This window comes from Hypomesus transpacificus, unplaced genomic scaffold (genome assembly GCF_021917145.1).
Source record: "Hypomesus transpacificus isolate Combined female unplaced genomic scaffold, fHypTra1 scaffold_143, whole genome shotgun sequence".
Lineage (NCBI taxonomy): Eukaryota > Metazoa > Chordata > Actinopteri > Osmeriformes > Osmeridae > Hypomesus > Hypomesus transpacificus.
Genome location: NW_025813715.1, coordinates 465,053 through 480,426, shown reverse-complemented (window position 1 = coordinate 480,426; position 15,374 = coordinate 465,053). Strand labels below are relative to the sequence as shown.

At 40.2% G+C, this 15,374-nt stretch overlaps 1 protein-coding gene across 2 annotated transcripts; it reads right to left on the bottom strand.

The window, feature by feature from the left end:
* Positions 1-4,779: 4,779 nt before the first annotated feature.
* Positions 4,780-15,043, bottom strand: si:ch211-196c10.15. 2 transcript variants are annotated; one of them, XM_047051249.1, is made up of 2 exons: positions 13,579-15,043; positions 4,780-4,817 (listed from the first exon to the last, which is right to left on the bottom strand). In XM_047051249.1, exon 1 carries the CDS (start codon positions 14,920-14,922, stop codon positions 14,053-14,055), a length of 870 nt encoding a protein of 289 aa, XP_046907205.1. In that variant the 5' UTR covers positions 14,923-15,043; the 3' UTR covers positions 4,780-4,817; positions 13,579-14,052. The 2 variants fall into 2 exon arrangements, with proteins under 2 accessions (XP_046907205.1, XP_046907206.1); XM_047051250.1 differs by having other exon boundaries at positions 4,783-4,802.
* Between the last annotated feature and the right edge of the window lie 331 nt (positions 15,044-15,374).

Below are 15,374 nucleotides of genomic sequence, written 5' to 3'. Positions count from 1 at the left end.
CTCTTCATCACCACTGATGTAAGAGCTACATGTTGGAAGTAATTGGGAAGCCTGGGTCTGCTCTTCTTTGGAACAAGGCAGATGGCAGAGGTCTTCCAAAGAGCTGGAACTGTGTGTTCCAGCTCCTCCAAGGACCGGTTGAACAGTTCACAGAAGACAGGGCCAGTTGTTTGTAGCAGGTCTCCAGGAGCTTGTTATTACTGATGTTATCAGGACATAATGCTTTGTTGACTTTGGCTATTTGGTGAAGTTAAGCCCTCTAGAACGAGTTCAGAGTATCAGCAAAGGTGCCACAATCCTTAAGGCTCATGTTGCAGGGTGTACATTGTTTCCCTGTAGTCCCAGAAAACCTTTAAGGCCACTCCAGACATCACACATCTGTCCACGTTGATATATTTTCCACCTTTTCTTTAGGCTATTCTAGCTTCCTTAATTTGCTTAGGCCTACTTCATTTACATTTACATTACATTTATTCATTTAGCAGACGCTTTTATCCAAAGCGACTTCCAAGAGAGAGCTTTACAAAGTGCATAGGTCACTGATAATAACAACAAGATAGCCCCACAGCATTGCGGGTAGTCAAAAACAAGAAGTACATATTGTGAACAACCAAAAAACAGTGCTAAAGGGAAGAAACCATAAGAGCATGTAGTTAAACAAGTTAAATTACACAACATTAATCTCTAAGTGCAGGTGTACCTGTAGGAAAGCAATAAAAATAGGATTAACTAAAACAGAATACAACAGTTTAAACCAGCTACCACTAACCAACAAGAGCAACAGTCTAAGCAAGAGTCATTGTGATCCTTGAGGAAACTAGCGTTGGGTTCAGCAAACCATTCCTAAGTACCATTGTACTCCCGGAACAAGTGCGTCTTGAGCCTTCTCTTGAAGGTGGAGAGACAGTCGCTGTCTCTGATGGAGGTGGGGAGTTGATTCCACCACTGGGGTGCCAGGCAGGAGAAGAGCTTGTGCTGGGACCGGGCGGTCTTGAGAGGTGGGACCACCAGGCGGTTGTCTGAAGAAGACCGTAGGTGGCGGGTGGGGGTGTAAGGCTGCAGGAGAGACTTGATGTAGTCGGGCGCAGTCCCGTTCACTGCTCGGAAGGTCAGTACCAGGGTCTTGAATCTGATGCGGGCCGTTATGGGTAGCCAGTGGAGGGAGATGAGGAGCGGGGTAACGTGGGAGCGTCTGGGTAGATTGTAGACCAGGCGGGCCGCTGCGTTCTGAATCCTCTGAAGAGGGCGGGTTGCGCATGATGGGAGACCGGCAGACGAGTTGCAGTAGTCCAACTTGGAGAGGACAAGTGCTTGGACAAGCAGCTGGGTGGAGTGCTCAGACAGGTATCTCCTGATCTTCCGGATGTTGTAGAGGGTGAATCTACACGACCGGGAGACCGCAGCAATGTGGGCCGTGAGGGAGAGCTCGTCATCCATGGTAACCCCAAGGTTCCTGGCAGAGGATGAGGGGGTCACCGTCGCAGATCCCAGGGTTTTTTTCATTTGATCACATTGATGTATTTTCCACCTTTTCTTTAGACTATTTTATCTTCCTTCATTTGCTTACTTAATTTTATCTAATTACACTGGATCTTGACATCTAAGAAATATGCAATTTTTTTCAAATTGTATGTAATTTTAATTTCTTTAATTATCCGATATTTATTATTAGAACATGTTTTCAAATATTATACTTTTCTATATTATTAGAACATATTTTCAAATATTATATATTAATATAATTGTGTCATCCAACATCATCACATGAGTTTTCCTTGTGCCTTGCAAACCATTCATCACATGAGTTTTACTTGTGCCTCGCAAACCATTCAAATATCTTGTTGCAATCTAGTGACACTGCCTTTCAATTTGCTAGGTGGCGCTGTCAGGGTCCTAGAACTGCGGTCCTGAAACTGCAGCTCTCCGGCTCTCCAGGGCCTCCGGGGTCTCCGGCTCTGCAGGTTCATACTATTGGATTAAGGAGAGCCTGCCCACTCCCTATTAAGCCCCATTGTACCGAATTTTGTTGCAGTTCCGCCAGAGTTCCACTGGGAGTGATTGTGGTCGAGTGCAAAATGAATGGGAGTCTATGGAGCTAAACAGCTACATTTGTCTCTTTCACCTGATGGTCGTTGAGAAATCTCAGATTTGATAGTTTTTGCATGTGCTTTTTAGAACAGAAAGGCGACTTAAAAAAAATCTATCCCCCAGCGGTGTGTATTTTTTTTGCCCCCCCTTTCAAATTCAGAATTCAAATTACTAGACAAAAAATGTTATCCCGAGAAAAGTGGATTTTGAGGGGTATAACCAGAGAATATCTAATAAATAGGGAACTACCACTCTCGGGAAACTTCCGGGTTCTGAACTGGTTGCAGTTCCACTCAAGTTCCATATGAGGAGGCTAACGGTTGAGTGCAGAATGAATGGAGGTCTATGGAACTATACCCCTCAAAATCCACTTTTCTCAGGATATGATTTTTTGTCTAGTAATTTGAATTCTGATGAAGGGGAGGCAAAAAAAATACACACCACTGGGTGTTAGATTTTTTTTAAAGTCGCCTTTCTGTTCTAAAAAGCCTTTGAAAATGGCATTGACGTCATACGCATCGTACGACCAGAGCTACTGCTTGACGGCAAGCTCTGGTTACTTCCACTTTACTCTCGAGGCATCGACAACACAGCTGACAGGTTACCCAGCTAACACATTTACGTTGTCCTTACGTTGTCGCAACGTCACGCGATGACCAAACATATGTTGCAGCAACGTCTTTGGCGACGTTGCGGGACCGTGCATCTGTGGGGCGCCAGTAGGTTGCCGCAACGTAATCTTGTGACGTTGCCAGTCCGTAACCGCGACGTCGTGGCAACGTTAATTTTCCGACGTTGCCAGTCCGTAACCGCGACGTCGTGGCAACGTTATTTTCCGACGTTGCCAGTCCGTAACCGCAACCTCCTAGCAACGAAATTTTCTGACGTTCCCAGTCCGTAACCGCGAAGTCGTGGCAACGTTATTTTCCGACGTTGCCAGTCGGTAACCGCGACCTCCTAGCAATGTTGTTTTGGGAAGTTGCCAATCCGTAACCGCAACGTCGTGGCAACGTTATTTTCCGACGTTGCCAGTCGGTAACCGCGACCTCCTAGCAACGTTGTTTTGTGACGTTGCCGGTCCGTAACCATGACCTCCTAGCAACGTAATTTTGTGACGTTGCTAGTCCGTAACCGCAACGTTAATAATTTACTTAATTATGAAGTAACCTATATTTCATATGCAGACCTCATTTGCCCAGAAGGCTACTTTTTTTGGAATAATAGATAGCCAACGTTAGGAGGAATATGTTTGTGTGATGTGTAGCCTGACTCAAGCTAAATCATACACGAGGCAGCATTTCAGAATCAGAAAGTGTTTTAATCGCCATGAAACTTTGTACAGACAAGGAAATTACTTTGGCAGTAAGGTATATACATTCAACATATAGGAATCCTAAATATGTGGTCTACCTATACTAAAGGGGAGTCAGATGGCTGATCGGTTTGGGAATCAGGCTATTAAATCAGAAGGTTGCCAAATGATGTGTCCTTGGGCAAGGCACTTCACCTTACTTTCCTCCAGGGAATATCCCTGTACTTACTGTAAGTTGCTCTGGATAAGAGCGTCTGCTAAAATGACAATGCACAAAGTATGCATGTAACATTTACAACAAAAACTAAAATGGCAAAAATATATACATACGTGATAAAAAGTGCCACTGCAAAACAAACACTGCAATGAAAAAAACACTGCAAAACAAACACTGCAAAACAAAAGTGCCAAACAAACAAAGTGCAAAAAATGAATTAAAATCTTCTTCCAGTCCCCGCTACGAGTCCTGTCTGTTGGCCCTGACAAGAAAGCACAAAATAAGTTTGTGTTCGATTAACATAATTGCACGTGTGAAAAGGGGCTATACAAGTCATTTAAAAAATCACATCTAAAATAATATACATCATCAATTAAAATATTATGTGATTCTAGATGTGTGTCATAGCCATGTGAAAGATTGGAAGCGGCAAACATGATTCATTCACCTGGCTTGTTTTGAATGGGCCGGGTTGTGTTTGAGTGTTTCCTCTATGCGGAGCTCCGAAGCTTTCTCTCCCAGTCCTGTCTTCCACTTCATCACAGCGTCTGGAATTAGAAGTCATGAACTTATTGTCAGCACCAATGTGAACGTTGAATGCGTGTAAGCCATAGTTTATGGGATCTCCAAACACTTACCACTCTCTTTCGCAACTCCAGCACCTTAAGGCGCTCCTCAAGGTCTTGGAGTTCAGCCTGTTTGGGCCACCCGTAGGTCCATCCCTGGCACCTCTCCGTGTGTCTGCCCTGTGGTCGCCTAAAAAGGAAAGCCTCTCGCTGGTTCTCTTCCAATGTCTCCATCTTCCGGAGCATCACCTGTAATGTGTCTGTAATTAAAGACAAGTAAAACAAGTTTACAAGAGTTTGCATGATTGGCATACACTGTGGTCCTTCTAGATTAGCTGTAACATTGATGTACATAACAAATGTTACCTTGATTGGTCTTTGCCCAAGATGGTACAGCTGAATGGGGTATACAAAGCATTAGTAAGACAACATTTGTTGTTTTGACAAATATGTTTCCCCCCACGATCAGAACAACTTAAGTATGCCTTACAATTAGGTATGCCTTACAATGGCAATGGTTTGAGTATTTTTTTGAGTGTCTTATATTTGCACTTGCCTGGCTGCCAGCTGTTTTCCGGGGCCCCCTATGGGTTCTCCTCCACCAGACCAGAGTTGACACCTAGAGGTATGGCATCTGGTGATGCAAACGTTTTAAGTCATACTTTTGCTTCAAAGCATTGCCTTTAGGGTTGCCATGGCTCATACAATTATTGTCACTGTTATAAACGGTCATTCATTACTTTGCCATTATTTCAAAGGGACACAGTACTTGTGATGGTGGTCGGATCACCTGTACAGAAATTAAAGTGGAATGTAGTTTACGTACATAGTATTAGTATATTGAAATTGGAGTAGCATCGCACATATGTGATCGTTCGAAAGCAGGGCCCCACAGCGTAGCGTTGCACATGTGTGATTCGGAACATTCCCCCATGAAGTAACACTAGCAAGTAGTAGCATTGGTACGCGTATTATCTTAGGTTGCTAGGTAACGGAAGCTAATTAAAGCTACATTGCTTCCGTTTCGGAAAAATAACTCACGTACTCTGGTGAAAGTGTCTGAAATATTTAGAACTCACGCATCTAAAGGTTAAAACAAATAAACTTATCCAAAAACAGATGTCATGTACAAATTGGAAGAATTAGTGACATGATACTTTTACAGACGCCATTGCTGTGCATGCCATGACCGACTGTGAACGTGATCAGCCACGCGCTAGCGTCTTTGAAAATTCAGGGCTAGCTAGCTAAATAAACTATTTTGGGACAAGGTTTTCTAACAGTTCTGAACGTTTATTTTCAATTCAAGTTTTTTAATTCTTTTGAGGGTGATTTGTGAGACGCTAAACTTTGATAACATGTATGCATTTTCAGTATTTCAAAATAACTTTCTGGAGGGTTTAACCTAGCTAGCGAAATCCTAACGTAAACAATGTGAATCTGATATAACGCTATAAACAACTAAATTTCAAACCTATATGCCCCATCCAATTTCTGAAAATATGTTTACATATTTAAAAATATGTCTGTAAAGAAACTCCCCTTTGAAGTAACTTATTTCCAGGTAAAATCCATTGTGTGAAAGACGGTAGGACCCCGGCAAAAACTGTTTAGGAAGCCTAGTTTCAGCTATGCGTTGAAATGGGCATGCGCAAAGTTGTTGGTCAGGGGCAGACTGAGGGGCAGGTTTGCTAAGGAAGAATTGTAATATTCTGTGATGACTTGTCATGACATGGCATGAAATGAAACTCTTAAGAGTCGCTTACCTTTTGGTCACATTTAACAATTTTGTATTACAAAATTGTTAAATTTCAGAATTTCACATTCTGTCTTTTTTTTTATTTACGCTATGTGTCTGCATATGAGAACATTGATGACCAATGACATGCTGGGGCTGAGCAGCACATAAATTACATGCAGTGTCTACATTTACAGTGCTCTCCAAAAGTATTGGAACAGTGAGGCCAATTCCTTTATTTTTGCTGTAGACTGAAAACATTTGGGCTTGACATCAAACGATGAATGTGAAACCAGAGATCAACGTTTCAGCTTTTATTTCCAGGTATTTACATCAGGATCTGATGCACAAATTAGAAAATATCACCTTTTTGTTCGAACCCACCCATTTGTCACGTGAGCAAAAGTATTGGAACATGTGACTGACAGGTGTGTTTTGTTGCCCAGGTGTGTCCTATTACATACATTATTCAATCAATAAATACCACTGAATGTCTACACTCAGGTTCAGATTGGGTAAGATAGGTTTTGTCTATGCAGACTGTATTCAGAGGTGAAAACAACATGAAAACCAGAGCGCTGTCTTTGGGTGAAAAACAAGCAATTGTGAGTCTTAGAGAAGATGGAAAATCAATCAGAGCCATTGCAGAAACATTGGCCATAGCCAGTACAACCATTTGGAATGTCCTGAAGAAGAAGAAAACTACTGGTGTACTAAGTAACAGACGTCGAACAGGTAGACCAAGGAAAACATCAGCAGTTGATGACAGAAACATTGTGAGAGCTGTAAAGAAAGACCCTAAAACAACTGTTAGTGAGATCAGCAACAACCTCCAGATGGCAGGAGTGAAGGTATCACTATCTACTGTTCGCAGAAGACTTCATGAACAAAAGTACAAGGGCTACACCAGAAGATGCAAACCACTCATTAGCAAGAAGAATAGGAAGGCCAGGCTGGAATTTGCCAAAAAGTACAGAGATGAACCTCAAAAATTCTGGGACAAAGTTTTATGGACTGATGAGACAAAGATTAACTTTTACCAAAGTGATGGAAAGGCTAAAGTTTGGAGAAAGAAAGGAACTGCTCATGATCCCAAACACACAAGCTCATCTGTGAAACACGGTGGAGGTAATGTCATGGCTTGGGCTTGCATGGCTTCTTCTGGGACGGGCTCATTAATCTTCATTGAGGATGTAACACATGATGGCAGCAGCAAAATGAACTCGGAAGTCTACAGAAACATTTTGTCTGCCAATTTAAGGAAAGATGCAACCAAACTGATTGGCAGAGCCTTCATCATGCAGCAAGATAACGACCCAAAACACTGCCAAAACAACAAAGGAGTTCATCAGGGGCAAGAAATGGAAGGTATTAGACTGGCCAAGTCAATCTCCAGACTTAAACCCTATAGAGCATGCACTTTACCTGCTTAAGAGGAGACTGAAGGGAGGAACCCCACAAAACAAACAACAACTGAAAGAGGCTGCAGTGAAAGCCTGGGAAAGCATCAAAAAGGAAGAATGCAAAAGTTTGGTGACGTCAATGGGTCACAGACTTGCTGCAGTTATTGAAAGCAAAGGATTTGCAACTAAATATTAAGTCTTATTCACTTAAATATGTTTTAAGTATATCTGTTCCAATACTTTTGATCACATGACAAATGGGTGGATTCAAACAAAATGTGATATTTTCTTAGTTGTGCATCAGATCCTGATGTAAATACCTGGAAATAAAAGCTGAAACGTTGATCTCTGGTCTCACGTTCATTATTTGATGTCAAGCCCAAATGTTTTCAGTCTACAGCAAAAATAAAGGAATTCGCCTCACTGTTCCAATACTTTTGGAGGGCACTGTATATAGCCTATATAAACCACTATATTGCACTCAAGATCCGTTGTCCTGCGACAAAAATAACGTAACCAGCCGACCAAGGTACAACGTCGCGGCAACGTTGTCCATGGGACCAAAAAATAACGTAACCAGCCGACCAAGGTACAACGTTGCGGCAACATTGTCCATGGGACCAAAAAATTACGTCACCAGCCAACCAAGGTACATCGTCACGGCAACGTTGCCCACGGACCTAAAAATTACGTTACCAGCCGACCAAGGTACGACGTCGCGGCAACGTTGCCCACGGGTCTGTTGCTAATATTGCTAATGCTCTGACATTCTGGTTCTGCTTCGGATGCATAGAGTTAATATAACTAGAGACAGCTACTTCTGTCTTCCAAGATGGCGTCCCCATTCATTTCTATGAAAAGTGCTCAGTGGCGCAGTGAGGCAAGCGAGAGCTCTAAATGGACCGCGCCATCTTTCCAGACCGACTCGTCCGGTCTTGCGCAGAAGCTTATTTCTAGCTCCGAAACTTTTTTTATTTTTTTATTGAGAAATAGACAAGTTTCATACAAAATGCTATGTTCAAACACTATTAACAATTCTCAAAAGGCAGACATAGTTGCAAATTACAATACTTATCATCAACGAAACCTCAAATCAAGGTAAAGAAAGGAACGGAAAACAAAAACAAAATAAACAGACATGTATATCTATATATATATCTTGAAAAGTAGGTTGTTGCAAGGGGTACCTAGGAGTTATAGGTCACATATCTCATTGAAGAATTTAGCTACTCTAGAAGCTTTTTCATTTGAGATGGTACAAAGCGAGGAAGCAAAAGCCCTAAGGTCATCAATAAAATGAGGAAAGGATGGAGGGGTCTTCAAAAATCTGCACTTATTAATGAAATATTTGGCAAATAGAAAAAGGTTATTGACTATGTAATGTTGTGAACAATCTTTTTTCATTACACCAATCTTAACTTGTTTGTATTCAAGGGGGTTCACAGTTGTAATAATACGTGACATTTTACTGTACAGCTGTGACCAAAACAACTTTGAAGAATCACAATAAAAGAAAATATTCTCCGTAGTTTCAATGTGAAGTCCACAAAATTGACACGAGTTATCACCAATATTAAACTTTGTATTAAGGAATTCTTTAGATGGGTATATGTCATTTATCATTTTAAAATGAAGTTCTTTCACTTTAGGGAGACTGGGAAAGTTAAGATAACTCATTCTCAGTTCCTTTACTTCCTCCGGGTCAAAATCTTTGAAAACATAATCACGTTTAACTTTGTTTGGATGAAGCCTATCAATGAATATATTTCTGATATATTTATTGTTGCATTTATGATCTCTAATAGAAAATTCAAATTGGTGAGAAAGAATCCCTTTTACCAACGAAACTATGGGTTTTATTATGGCTTTTACAACCGTATAAAACTCTCTAGGATGACAAACAAAGCCATGTTTCAAACAAAAATCATTGTAGTTAAGAACATTACCATAGATGTCCACCATGTCCAGTAGGGAAAAAATGTTATATCGAACCCAGTTTTCATAGAATAAAGATTTGTTGTGGTGAAGAACAAAACGATTGTTCCAAATACAAGTTTTGTGTGGACTAAAATTGTGAGAGAATGCTAATTTCCAACACAAGAGAGCTTGTTGATGGAATGCAGACAGTTTGAGAGGTAATTTGGATAACTCAGTCACATCTAATCAAAAAATCCAGGCCACCTATTTTCCCAAATATTGAAGAAGAGACCGTAAACCATAAACTGTCTGTATTACAAAGAACCGATTTTAACCATTTAGTTTTTAAAACACTATTCATTATTTCTAAGTCAATAACATTTAACCCTCCGTTTTCGTAATTGTGAACTAAATCATTTTTATTTATATAGTGATTCTTATTTTTCCAAATAAAGTTAAATAATGCAGTGTTACAGTCTTTTAGTAAGTGGAGTGGGAACGCTAGCGAGGAGGCTGGATAAACAATTCTAGAGAGCAGTTCCATTTTAGTTAAAGGGGCAATTGACTGGGTTTTTGGGGTATTTCACACTGTTCCTTAAGGTCTCCGAATAGGGTATGTAACATTGGTTGGGTTGAAAATGGCCCGGGTGCTGTTCTATGCCCTCTGACAGATCCTCTGAAATGTTCCCGGGGAAAAACACTAGCTTTTCTCATTTTATGGTATGCTCATTAATATTTAGATAAGCTGCGCGCTGATTGGTTGGTTATCAACGAGTGAAGCTGGGAGCAAAAATGCAACACGGCCAACAGCACTCGCTGAAACACTGAAGTTGGAGACTTGAAATAAAAACGCGCAAATAAATCTATTGTGTCTACACAACACTGTTTTCAACAGATTGAATATATATCATTTGAAATGATAACATTACTTGTTTCCACTTCTGTTGTTGAAGCAAACTGGATTGACTTAGGTGGGTAGAACGTTAGACTACAGCTTAGCAACCAAACCATATCGTGATTCTACTCGGCTTCAGTTAGCTAGCTAGGCTAGCTCTAGATATCTTGCTGTAAAATAACATGACAAAGATCTGGACAAACATGCATCGTGAATTGTAGATTTTCATTACACAGGTTATTTATTTGAATGAAACACAGTCAGGAACATGAATCAACGTTAGCCCCATTGCCAATAAACTAGGCTAAATTATCACACATTCTACCTATGCTCTTGCGTTAACTAGCAAGCTAAACTTGTTTACATCATGCCTACAGTCTAGGTGTTACTAGTAACAGTTACTAGCAATGCTAACAAATCCTGTATCTAGAACCTGCCTTTCTCCAGTTCTTTCAAATAGATTATCTAGACAGGCGTTAGCAATAAGCCAGACTGCAGTTCGTTTTCTGGCTATTTTTCGGAAGCTTCCCTTCTAATGCCGACTACAGCTAGTCTAGCTAGAGTCATTTGATGTGTGTAGAAACGTATTTAGCATTCTACCTGGTATGCTATATACAGGAAACGTTAGCATTGCTAATAACTGTTAGCACAACATCATACTGTCCTTATAGCTTGCGGTTGCAATGAGCATACGGTTGGAACAGCACCTCTTTCCAGGTTCAGCTTCCTAGCATATCCTGCTTGAAATTGTCCAAGGTTGTCAAAACTGTCTTGGGTGAAATGTTCAGAGCAAATGAATGATTGAGTGTCGAACTTCGCCGGGATCTTCTCATAGACAACAGCAGCCATGCCTGTTGAATGTTTGGCTCCTTGGGAAGACTGTGAGTGTTAGCCTTCCCTGTACAGCCTGGAACACAAGCATTTACGATCGTGGTCCATTTTCAATATCCTTGTTATAATTCAAAACGTTCTTCTTTGTAATTCCTTATAAGTAGCCTACACAGAGCAGCGCGCAGCTAAACTAGAATCGGAGATAGACGCTACCTCGGGCTGGTCTGGATGTAAATTCTGGGGCGTGACAAAGATACAGACCAGAGCCAATAAGAGGGCGATCAGCGGTCCTACGTAGGACCGGTGGCTTTGTTAAAAAGGTAGCGTTTTACAGCAAAAAAAATTATTTTTGAGATTTGAATAGGAAAGAGGTGTCAATGGACTTTGATATTCACGGTATGTTCAGTTAACCCTCCGAACTGTCGTTTTTCAACAATGACAAGGTAAAATCGGTTTTGCAGTCAATTGCCCCTTTAACAAAACTCTTCCAAAAAATTAGATATCTCTTTGTAGCTAGTTATTGAGAATATGTTTTGCCTTTGAAAGATTTTTAACAAAATTTTCTTGAACGCTTTGATTGCTGTCTCTAGAAATTGTTACCCCCAAGTATTTTACAGATGTTTTAACCGGTATGTTACATAAAGAGTCCAACTTGCTACTATGAATTGCAAATAACTCACATTTATTTAAATTTAAGTATAAGCCAGATGCTTTGGAAAATAGATCAATTAGTTGGATGGCTTTATCAACTTGATATTGGTCCTTTAAAAAGATCACTGTATCATCAGCTAACTGGCTAATACCAATTTGTTTTCCAAACACATTTAGTTTATCAAAATTGCTGTTGTCATCTACCAAAATAGCAAGCATTTCTGCTGCTAATATAAACAGAATAGGGGAAATTGGACACCCTTGTCTTATTCCCCGTGAAATGTTGAATCTTTGGGTTGTTCCAAATGAAAGTGAAATAGAACTATTGATGTCTTTATATAGCATTTTTATAAAATACATAAATTTACTGCCAAAACCAAATTTTTCGAGGGAGTTAATTATGAAATTGTGCTCTATTGTGTCAAATGCTTTTCTAAAATCTAGAAAAAGAATATAACCGTCATCCTCAATCCAGTCTTGTTAATCTGATGTTATTATGTATTGACCTGCCTTTTATGAAACCAGATTGTGATTCATGCACTATTTGATGTAGGTTTTTCTTGAGTCTGTTGGAAAAAATATGAGCTAGAATTTTATAATCACAGTTGAGTAGCGTGATGGGACGAAGGTTATCTATATGTCGTGTATCTTTACCTGGTTTGGGAATAAGAATAATTAAACCTTGTTTCATAGTCGAAGACAATGTAGTATTTTGTATACATTCGACAAAGGCTTGAAACAAAAGTTCTCTCAAATCCAGCCTAAAGAACTTATAAAATTCAGACGTAAGGCCATCAGGGCCTGGAGATTTCCCTGAAGATAAATGTTCTATCACTTTATCTAGTTCCTCTATTCTAATTTCAGCCTTGCATAAATCTCTAAATTCCTGGTCTAACCGTGGTAAGCTAGTGTGTATATTATCAAAGAAAGTCTTACAGGCAGATGCAGAGAATGATGAGTTATACAAGGAGCTGTAGAATTGTGATATTTCTGAGGAAATGATGTTAGGGCCTGTTTTTATAACTCCATTTACATAGAGAGAGGTTATGGCATTTCTCTCTTGCCGCCTTTTTTCAAGTCTATAAAAATAATTATTATTTTTCACCCTTTTCTATCCACTTTGCTCTGGACCTCACATATGCTCCTTTAGCTTTTTGAATATATAATTCGTCAATTTTGGACTGTAAGGCTAGAATTTGCAATTTGGTTTCATTGTCCATTTCACTTTTATTACATAGAGAGCTTAATTCTCTTGTTATTTCTAGCTCCACTTGTGTTCTGGCTTTACTTAAATTTTTACTAAATTGTATAGAAAATTCTCTAATCTTGTGTTTTAAATATTCCCATTTACTTAGAGATGAAATAAGGTCTTTATGCGATGCTACCTCATTAATTATAGATTTGATTTGCGAGCAAAAGGTTTCGTGTTTTAGTAAATCAGCGTTGAATTTCCAATAACCCTTGTTACGTGATTCTCTTTTACCCGGGTAGAAAGATATAAAGATACAACAGTGATCTGTCAAAGGTGCTGCGGAAATTGAGGTATCTTTAATGAAGTCGGTTAGGCTAGCTGATGTTTACCAAAAATCAATTCTCGATTTGGAAGTACCGTTAACTTTGAACCAGGAAAATTGTCTAAGATTTGGGTTCCCAGCTCTCCAAGCGTCCACTATATTATTATTTAAACAAAAATTGAGAAGGTTAAGATTAGGATGATAGGTATCAAATTTGGGCGGAAAGCGATCTAATGCTTCATCCATAACCATGTTGAATCTCCTCCTATAATTATATTATCAGTAAGATACATAAGCTTCAAGTCAAACAGTGCATTAGAAATTTCAGAGAGTAGGTTGTTATTTGGGGGAACACTATTGTAACCATACACATTAAATAAGATAAACAAAATATCGTCAATATTTATAAAAACTGAAATCCAGTGGCCATGTGAATCTGTCAGTACCTTTATGATCTTGCCTGGCAGGTTGTTAAATAGAATTGCCACTCCTGCAGAGTTCGTAGAAGCATGGCTGAAGATTATCCTGTCCCCCCATTGACTCGCCCAGAACTTTGCGTCATCAGGGCTGGAATGAGTTCCTTGCAAGAAGGTACAGTGTGAGTTTTTGCTTTTGCAGAAGAGAAAGAAAGCTTTCCTTTTGATAGAGTTAAGGAGGCCCCTTGCGTTTAAAGAAGTACATGAAAAATACGATTTCACTGAGAACATTTAACAGAAAGAAACAAATAATAAATACAATTAAGTAGCCTATACGTAATAAAATATAAATAAACAAATGAAAAATGCTTAACCGTGCTCTAAGCACACAGAATAGGCTAAGTTTCTCTCAAACAAAGCACTGTAACGATCTCGCTCAACAGCGAAGAATATAACAAGCCTTCACTTTTACACCTCCTGCCAGGAGGATGAACGTGGTTGATATCAACCTTCCTTGATGATCCGTGTGCCTTCTATGTAGCCATAGGGACCACGGTAGTATGCTTTCTTCCCTGCAGCTCTAGCCTCACTAATCCTCGGCCAAAGTGCAGCGCGGGCTTCACGATCTTCTTTAGACAAATCTTTGGTGAACTTTACACCCTTGCGTTTACAGACATCCGAGCCTTTAGAGGAGCGCCAGAACTCGTCTCTGTATTTCCGCATGCAGAACTGAATGATCACCTGTCTGGAGTTATCCTTCATTTTGGGGCCAATGCGGTGGACTGTATCCACAATCTCTTCAAGCTTGTGGTGCAGGTGAGGAGCAATTTCCGCTAAGAGTGAGATGACTTCTCTTCGGATATCTTCTCCATCTACTTCCTTCATTCCGATAATTCTGAGGTTCCATCGTCTTTTGTAGCGTTCGAGCTCCGACGTGCGGTTTATCAGATCTGCATGAGATGTGGTAACGGAGTTAAGTTGTTTATCAAACAAATTAATTTTAGCTTTACAGTCTTTTATCTCCGCCGCGTTGAACTCCACAGCTTTTGTCAGGCTGACGATCAGTAGACTGTTCTCAGTAATCTTACGCTCAATGCTACTCAGCTTGCCATCTTGTAAATAAAATCTGGCAACTAAAATTTCCATAAGAGTTGCATTAGAAACCTCGGGGCTCTCGTCATTTTTCTGTTTTTTAGCTGATGTTTTTGTTGGGGTGTTCTGTAAGGATGAAAGGTCTTTGCGTTTCTCTGTATGATCGACGTGGGAGACTTCCATGACGTACTCGTGATCAGCAAGAGCGTTCGATGTTTTAGCCATCCCTTTTTGCCCTGAAATCACTATTTTCGGGATATTGGAACCTTTTTTTGCTGCCATTGCACGGATGCACACAGAGACGTAATGATCGGGATGATAAAAAGGTTGAATTCTAATGTAAAGCCAAGATTCGCTGGAGAGCCGAGAAAATTACATGTGCCTAGCCCGCCATCTTTTTTGCCCCCCCCCCCCCCCCCCCCCCCCCCCCCCCCCCTAGCTCCGATACTCGTGCATGCTTGCAACTAGCTGTATACGTCATACTTTGCGACAACCAGTCGCGAGCTGGTGAGCTGGAGCAAAGGCATTCCAGAATGTGGTACAAGTCCGATCAAGAAGCAGATGCATGTGAACGTTACGAAGATCAATACTATTAGTACTGTAGTATTATACGTGCAGAGCCTATACGTTGTTCTTTTTGCTTCGTGTTTATAGTTTGACTGATGTATTGTGTCGAATAAATAAACTGTAAACTTATATGTTTGGCTCCATCGTTGTTCTAGCTTTGCAAAGCA

Bases quoted from the DNA above. Each gene is read 5' to 3' on its own strand.
- si:ch211-196c10.15 (XM_047051249.1), bottom strand. From the start codon at position 14,922: ATGGCAGCAAAAAAAGGTTCCAATATCCCGAAAATAGTGATTTCAGGG.